The sequence below is a fragment of the Bombina bombina genome, chromosome 2, assembly GCF_027579735.1.
Source record: "Bombina bombina isolate aBomBom1 chromosome 2, aBomBom1.pri, whole genome shotgun sequence".
In the NCBI taxonomy this organism is placed as follows: Eukaryota; Metazoa; Chordata; class Amphibia; order Anura; family Bombinatoridae; genus Bombina; species Bombina bombina.
The window spans coordinates 120,987,739-120,996,790 of record NC_069500.1 but is presented as its reverse complement, the minus strand read 5'-3'; the positions used below and the strand labels follow the sequence as shown (position 1 = coordinate 120,996,790).

Genomic DNA, 9,052 nt, shown 5'->3' with positions numbered 1-9,052 from the left:
ATTACACAATTTAGATGTTGTTCGTGCTTTAAAGTTCTATTTAGAAGCAACAAAAGATTTTAGACAAACCTCATCCTTGTTTGTCGTTTACTCTGGTAAGAGGAGGGGTCAAAAAGCTACTGCTACCTCTCTCTCTTTCTGGCTGAAAAGCATTATCCGCTTGGCTTATGAGACTGCCGGACGGCAGCCTCCTGACCGTATCACAGCTCACTCTACTAGGGCTGTGGCTTCCACATGGGCCTACAAGAACGAGGCTTCTGTTGACCAGATATGTAAGGCAGCGACTTGGTCTTCTCTGCACACTTTTGCCAAATTCTACAAATTTGATACTTTTGCTTCTTCGGAGGCTATTTTTGGGAGAAAGGTTTTGCAAGCCGTGGTGCCTTCCGTTTAGGTAACCTGATTTGCTCCCTCCCTTCATCCGTGTCCTAAAGCTTTGGTATTGGTTCCCACAAGTAATGGATGACGCCGTGGACCGGACACACCAATGTTGGAGAAAACAGAATTTATGCTTACCTGATAAATTACTTTCTCCAACGGTGTGTCTGGTCCACGGCCCGCCCTGATTCCTTAATCAGGTTGAAAATTTTTTCTTTATACACTACAGTCACCACGGCACCCTATGGTTTCTCCTTTTTCTCCTAACCGTCGGTCGAATGACTGGGGGGCGGAGCCAGAGGGGGAGCTATATGGACAGCTCTTGCTGTGTGCTCTCCTTGCCTTTCCCTGTGGGGGAGAACATTTCCCACAAGTAATAGATGACGCCGTGGACCAGACACACCGTTGGAGAAAGTAATTTATCAGGTAAGCATAAATTCTGTTTTTACTATGTGAAGAACATTGGAATGTAATATTCATATATTTATGTCAGGCTAGCACACTTGAAAATATGCCATAAGGTTTATGCGCGATTAGGGTTTTTTCCACTTTTTTTCTCTCCTTTGACTTCAATGGGGGAATACGTTAACACAATTGCAATATTCGAAGTTTAGCTTTTTGCGTGCATCGAGTTATTATGCAAGGGAAACTTTTAACTTGTAATTTAAAGGGACACTGAACCCATTTTTTTTCTTTAGTGATTCAGATAGAGCATGCAATTTTAAGCAACTTTCTAATTTACTACTATTAGCAAATGTTCTTCATTCTCTTTTAGTATCTTTATTTGAAAAGCAAGAATGTAAGTTTAGATGCCGGCCCATTTTGGTGAACAACCTGGGTTGTTTTGCTGATTGGTGGATAAATTTATCCAGCAAGAAACAAGTGCTGTCCAAGGTTCTGGACTTTTTTCTTTTTCAAATTAAGATAGCAATAGAACAAAGAAAAATTGATAATAGGAGTAAATTAGAAAGTTGCTTAAAATTGCATGCTCTATCTGAATCACAAAAGAAAAACATTGGGTTCAGTGTCCCTTTAAGTGATACCTGCCGCAAAAACCTTACTTTTATCGGCGTTAGCATGCGATCTGGAGCGTTAAAATACCCCTCCACTTGTAATCTGGCCCTTAGAAGAGCACTTTCTTTTACAAGATATGACGAGTCCACGGATTTCATCCTTACTTGTGGGATATCACCTCCTGGTTAGCAGGAAGTGGCAAAGAGCTTCACAGCAGAGCTGCATATATAGCCCCTCCCTTCCCTCCCCCTCCAGTCATTCTCTTTGCCTGTGTTAGTGATAGGAAGAGGTAAAGTGAGGTGTTAGTTTAGAATTCTTCAATCAAGAGTTTTTTATTTTAAATGGTGCCGGTGTGCACTATTTTTTCTAATAAAGCAGCTTCAGAGTAATAGCCACTTAGGCTGTGGGAACTAGTGGACTTTTTAAGCTCACTGCGCCTCCCTTACTTAGGCTGTTTTCTATTTCATAGTCTTAGAAAATGGAAACTAAGACTGTTTTGTCCTTGCAGGGCCTCAGGAGGAAGAGTGGAACTCCTGACACTGAAGGATTATGATGCTGTTCCTCAGCATGGAGGTAAGCACAGTCTACTATATCTGGGGCTTCTATGCTATCTCAGTTGGGCTGTAACACTTCCCCTGTGGGTAAAAGATATTTTCCCTTTTGCTAGTGTGGGTTCCGGTTGGACCACAGCATGTAGTTTCCCATCTCCCTCTTTCAGGTACATAATTTTTAGAGGGGCTGGGTCCTGTTTATCTGCACAGGATTAATGTATGAGGGTGTTTTGTTTATTATTTATTTGGTGTTTGGGAACATCATATGGGCTGACACTGGGGCACCGGAGTCCAGAGGAATTTACAATATTTCTGAGACTCCGGTGTATGGCGGCAAGATGATCATAGGGTTTGTTGGTAATACGCCCACGAGGGGCGGGGCCTAATCGCGCGCTTCAGTGGCGCAGCTTGTAGTGCGAACGTCAGTGCCTTTCATCTCTGGCTCCTTTACTCACTTCATATCATATGCGCAGGAGATTTTGAGGATCGCTGTGTATTAGTTTCCCGGCAGTGATTGTGGCGGAAGGTAGGAGCCGCAGCAGAGCTGCGGCGAGGTGCTGAAGTTCATTGGGTATTTTTTTTCCCGAATTTAGTTCAGTTTCACTCCGGAGGTTTGAGATTATTTTCTAACAAATACAATACCCAAACGGTTTGTGGTAATTTACTTAAGGATACAGTACACAAATTTGTTTCTTTTTTTTTTTTTTTATTATTATTTCAGAGTAACGACCAGGCTGGGTTTTTTATTTGTTCAACATGGAGGATCTAGAACATACAATTTTTCTGCAAACAGTTCTTTGTATTGTTAGGATGTTAGATAATATTGGGTCTGTAGCAATTCGTGACATTGCCACTACTGGAAATTGGAACATTAATGTTTAGTATCTCTCTGAGCCTACGCTACCTATAGGACTGCTGCAGAAATCCAGCCTGCTTCTATGGGCATGATTGAATGCCTTTTTTACAAGTGAGTACCCTGTGCACGTCTCCTGTATTGATCTCCTAAGATGCATCATTGATCTGCACCATTGGCGCCTCTTTCTGTGTTTTTTATATAATGTATAGAGAAAGCCTTGCTATGTAAAGAAAAAATATTTTTTGATAAAGATATGTCTGTACAGCATTCTAGGCCTAATGATAGTGAAGGTTTGACGCAATTTTCGTCCCCAACGTCACAACCCTTAACTCCCGCGCAAGTAAAGCCATGCTCTTCAGCAGCGTCTGCGTCTTTTACGCTGCAGGATATGGCTGCAGTTATGTCATCTACTCTCACTGAGGTCTTGTCTAAGTTGCCTGTGTTACAGGGCAAGCGTAGCAGGGCTGAAACCTGTGGGGTTCCTGGGACTTCGGAGGGTTTGATGGCTATCTCTGATTTTCCCTCCCAGGCATCTGAATTGGAGGGTAGGGAGACTCTGTCTGAGGGTGAACTGTCTGATTCAGGTAGTGTGTTACCCCAGAAAGATTTGGATGTCGTGTCCTTTAAATCTAAACTGGAACACCTCCGCCTGTTACTTCGGGAGGTCTTAGTGACTCTGGATGACTGCGACTCTATTGTGGTTACCTCAGAGAAATTATGTAAGATGGACAGATATCTGGAAATTCCTTCTTATTCTGATACCTTTCCAGTTCCTAAAAGAATTTCAGAAAATTGTTACACGGGAATGGGAAAGACCGGGTATCCCGTTCTCCCCTTCTCCGCTGTTTAAGAAAATGTATCCTATAGCTGACACTGTGCGGGATTTTTGGCAAACGGTCCAGAAGGTGGAGGGAGCTATATCTACCCTGGCTAAGCGTACGACTATTCCTATTGAGGATAGTTGTGCTTTTAAAGACCCTATGGATAAAAAGTTGGAGGGTCTTCTCAAGAGGCTATTTGTTCACCAAGGGTTTCTCTTACAACCGACGGCTTGCATTTTACCGGTTACAACTGCGGCTGCCTTCTGGTTTGACGCCCTAGAGGAATCTCTGAAGACTGAGACTCCTCTAGAGGAGATATTAGACAGAATTAAGGCCCTTAAGCTGGCTAATTCCTTTGTTACTGATGCTGCCTTTCAGGTCGCCAAATTGGCGGCTAAGACTGCAGGTTTTGCCATTTTAGCTCGCAGAGCCCTATGGTTAAAATCTTGGTCTGCGGATGTGTCTTCTAAATCCAAACTTTTGACTATTCCTTTTAAAGGTAAGGCCCTTTTTTGGGCCTGAATTGAAGGAGATTATTTCTGACATTACGGGAGGTAAGGGTCACTTGTTTCCTCCGGATAAGTCAGTCAAACAGAGAAGACAGAGTAATTTTTGTGCCTTTAGGAATTTCAAGGGAGTCCCTGCTTCCTCTGCCACTAAGCAGGACAGAAACCTTGCCCAGACCAAGTCGGTCTGGAGACCTAACCAGACTTGGAACAAGGGTAAACAATCTAAGAAGCCCTCTGCTGCTCCCAAGACAGCATGAAGGGGCGGCCCCCGATCCGGGGACCGGATCTAGTTGGGGGCAGACTTTCTCTCTTTGCCCAGGCTTGGGTAAGAGATGTTCAAGATCCTTGGACGCTAGAGATCGTGTCCCAGGGGTATCTTCTGGAGTTCAGAAACTCTCCTCCAAGGGGAAGGTTTTTTCTTTCACGATTATATGTAGACCAGATAAAAAGAGAGGCGTTCTTACGCTGTGTAAGAGACCTCTCCACGATGGGAGTAATTTGCCCCGTTCCAAGACAGGAACAGGGGCAAGGGTTTTATTCAAACCTTTTTGTGGTTCCCAAAAAGGAGGGAATGTTTTGTCCCATTTTAGATCTCAAGAGTCTAAACAAGTTTATCAGAGTTCCATCCTTCAAGATGGAGACCATTCGGACAATTCTTCCATTGATCCAGTAGGGTCAATATATGACTACCGTGGACTTAAAGGATGCATATCTCCATATTCCTATCCACAGAGATCATCACCAGTTTCTAAGGTTTGCCTTCCTGGACAAACATTTTCAGTTTGTGGCTCTTCCCTTCGGGTTGGCCACAGCACCCAGGATCTTCACGAAGGTTCTAGGGTCTTTGCTTAACGATTCTCAGACCGCGGGGCATTGCAGTGGCGCCTTATCTGGACGCCTTATCTGGCGTCCTCTTTCCAAAATCTCATACAGACATGGTTCTGTAACTCAGGGCAATGTCCTACAAAAGGCCCTTTTAAGGCCCCCCAAAAGGCCCTTTTAAGAGCCCTTGGTAGTTTATTCTAGAGTAGGGTTTTTTATTTTGGGGTGGGTTTATTTTTTAAGGGTATTAGAATAGGATTAATCTTTATTTTTTTGGATAATTTGTTTGTTTTTTGTAATGTCAGGTGTTTTTTATTTTTTGTAATGGTAGGTTTTATTGTAAGGCAGGTTAGGTTTTATTTCACAGGTAAGTTTGTATTTAATTTAACTAGGTAGTTATTAAATAGTTAATAACTATTTACTAACTAATCTACCTAGTTAAAATAAATACAAACTTACCTGTGAAATAAAAATAAAACCTAAGCTAGCTACAATATAACTATTAGTTATATTGTAGCTATCTTAGGTTTTATTTCACAGGTATGGTTTAGGGGTTAATATAGTTTAATTTAGCTTGTTGCGATGTGGGAGGGGGGGCTGGCGGTTTAGGGGTTAATAGGTTTATTTAGTTTATAATTGTAAATTTAATTTAGCTATATTTTTATTATGTTAAAGTTAGGGGTATTAGGGTTATGTTAGGGGTTAATATAGTTTAAATTAGCTTGTTGCGATGTGGGGGGCTGGTGGTTTAGAGGTTAATAATTGTAGTATAGTGGCGGCGATATCGGGAGCGGCAGATTAGGGGTTAATCATTTTATTTAGGTAGCAGCGATATCGTGAGCAGCAGATTAGGGGTTAATAACTGTAGGCAGGCGTCAGCGATGTTGAGGGCAGCAGATTAGGGGTGTTTAGACGTAGGGTTTATGTTAGGTTTAAACAGTATTTTTATTTCCCCATAGACATTAATGGGGCTGCGTTACGGAACTTTTGTTTCCGCAATCGCAGGTGTTAGTTTTTTTTTTTGCCGGCTCTCCCCACTGATGTCCATGGGGAAATCGTGCATGAGCACCTCTCAGCAGCGCTCTGATTGTAATGACAGCGCTATAGGAAATTAAATAACGTAACTTTTGTTGCGTTTGTTAATTTCTCTATAGCGCTCAAAGCTCATAATCTAGGTGATTGTGCTTTCTCCCGTGGAGTTATTTAGGAGTCAGCACTGACTGGCTAAAATGCAAGTCTATCAAACGGACTAAAATAAGGGGACGGTCTGCAGAGGCTTAGATACAGGTAATTACAGAGGTAAAAAGTGTATTAATATAACAGTGTTGGTTATGCAACACTGGGGAATGGGTGATAAAGGGATTATCTTTTTAAATAATAACAAAATAGATTGTCCCTTTTAATTAAAAGTTAGGATGATCTCCAGCATACAGGAATTAAGTAACTTTACCCTTTTTTCTACTGCACATGCATGAGCTGCATGAAAATAATGATTTTCATCTTATTATATATCCACTTGTCCTAAAGCCCGTTTACATGGGCCATTTTTTGCAGTACAGCGGTCACAACCCTTGCTCTCTCTCTCCCCCTCTCTTTTGCGCTCTCTCTCGCTCCACCTCTTTTGCTCTCTCTCTCCCCTCTCTATTTTGCTCTCTCTCCCCCTCTCTTTTGTGCTCTCTCCCCCTCTCTTTTGCGCTCTCTCTCGCTCCACCTCTCTTTTGCTCTCTCTCTCCCCCCTCTCTTTTGCTCTCTCCCCCTCTCTTTTGCGCTCTCTCTCCCCCTCTTTTATTCTCTCTATCCCCCCTCTCTTTTGCGTTTCACGCTCTCTCCCCCCTCTTTTGCGCTCTCTCTCCCCCTCTCTTTTGCGCTCTCTCTCTCCCCCCTCTCTTTTGCGCTCTCTCTCTCCCCCCTCTCTTTTGCGCTCTCTCTCTCCCCCCCTCTCTTTTTGCTCTGTCTCTCTCCCCTTTTTTTTGCTCTCTCTCTATCCCTCTTTTGCTCTCTCTCCCCCCTCTCTTTTGCTCTCTCTCCCCCCCTCTCTTTTGCTCTCTCTCTTCCCTCTCTTTTGCGCTCTCTCTTTCCCCCTCTTATTTTCTCTGTCCCCCTCTCTTTTTCTCTCTCTCTCCCCCTCTCTTTTCCCTCTATTTTGCTCTTTCCCCTCTATTTTGCTCTCTCTCCCCCTCTCTTTTGTGCTCTCTCCCCCTCTCTTTTGTGCTCTCTCCCCCTCTCTTTTGCGCTCTCTCTCGCTCCACCTCTCTTTTGCTCTCTCTCTCCCCCCTCTCTTTTGCTCTCTCCCCCTCTCTTTTGCGCTCTCTCTCCCCCTCTTTTATTCTCTCTATCCCCCCTCTCTTTTGCGTTTCACGCTCTCTCCCCCCTCTTTTGCACTCTCTCTCCCCCCCCTCTCTTTTGCGCTCTCTCTCTCCCCCCCTCTCTTTTTGCTCTGTCTCTCTCCCCTTTTTTTTGCTCTCTCTCTATCCCTCTTTTGCTCTCTCTCCCCCCTCTCTTTTGCTCTCTCTCCCCCCTCTCTTTTGCTCTCTCTCTTCCCTCTCTTTTGCGCTCTCTCTTTCCCCCTCTTATTTTCTCTGTCCCCCTCTCTTTTTCTCTCTCTCTCCCCCTCTCTTTTCCCTCTATTTTGCTCTTTCCCCTCTATTTTGCTCTCTCTCACCCTCTCTTCTGCTCTTTCCCCTCTCTTCTGCTCTTCCCCCTCTCTTTCTATTTCTCTCCCCTCTCACGCTGACCACGACCCCGCCACGCCCAACCGCACTCCCGCCCGGCCACGCTCCCGTCCGGTCACGCCCACTTTCGCCCCACCGCCGCAAACAGCATGTCAGGTAATGCCAGGTGTGTTTGTCCTCGTGCTGTCTCTACTGCGCATGACAGCTTCGGACAAACACACTTGGCCTTTTATATTATAGGATTATTAATGAAGTGGAGGCCCAGCTGTTTAATACTATAGAAAATGGCCCTTACTTTTGTGTGATTCAGCATTTGCGACATAGATAAATCCATCCACAACTTTGCACACTTCCTTTACTTGAGGAGTTAGAGTGTACAAGGTCGCCTGCTGCTCCACTCCAGAGATAGTGGGCAGAAATATTGTGTTGATGCCAACGTGCTCTTGTTGTGATCTAGAAATAAGGACAAAATAAAATTAAGGAAGAGGAATAAATAAGTAAATCATCTTATTATTTTCTCAATGTATCACTCATATTTTTTTTTAAAATTCATAGTCATTACAACCCTCTAGTAAAAATACTGCAGAATAGGCTGCCTTTACTATTAAAGGTTAAAAGGACATGAGCCCCAAAAAATATTTCATGATTCAGACAGATCATGCAACTTTAAATATCTTTACAATTTATTTATATTATCTCATTTATGTTCTCTTTATATCCTTTGTTAAAAAGAATACCTAGGTAGACTCAGAAGCTGCCGATTGGTGGCTGCACATATATGCCTCTAAATGCATTATTGCTTCAACAAAGGATATCAAGAGAATGAAGCAAAAATAGATAATAGAAGTAAATTGCAAAGTTGTTTAAATAGAATGATCTATCTGAATCATGAAATCATTTTTTTGGGGTTTCATGTTCCAAGTTTTGCAGGGCCTGACTGGAGCATTTAGAGTAATAAAGAATGTTCTATTCAATTCGAACTATGAGGCCCATTTATCAAGCTCCGAACGGAGCTTGTGGGCCTGTGTTTCTGGCGAGTCTTTAGACTCGCCAGAAGTGCAAGTTATGGAGCAGCGGTCTAAAGACCACTGCTCCATAACCCTGTCCGCCTGCTCTGATGAGGCAGACAGAGATCGCCACAATGCAACACAATCGAGTACGATCAGGTTGATTGACACCCCTTGCTGGCGGCCAATGAGCGTATTGTTTTCCGCATTCAGCGATGTCTGTCGGACCTGATCCGCACTGTCAGATCAGGTCCGACAGACATTTGATAAATAGGCCTCTATGACTCTTTATAACAGAAGTCCTAAGGTCTAACTCTGGGATACCTCATCCTATATTATAAAAGACAAGTGTTTGTCTGAAGCCGTCATGCGCAGTACAGACAAACACTTGGCCTTAGATTCTATTCTCGCGCACCTCGGCA

General features: G+C 43.4%; 1 protein-coding gene across 1 annotated transcript in view; it reads right to left on the bottom strand.

The window, feature by feature from the left end:
* Positions 1-9,052, bottom strand: part of LOC128648522 (F-box only protein 4-like) — a 200,549-nt gene that overhangs the window by 42,128 nt on the left and 149,369 nt on the right. Inside the window, exon 5 of the mRNA XM_053701241.1 lies at positions 7,919-8,076. Within this exon, the coding sequence (XP_053557216.1) occupies positions 7,919-8,076 (158 nt within the window). The remainder of the gene's footprint in view (positions 1-7,918; positions 8,077-9,052) is intronic.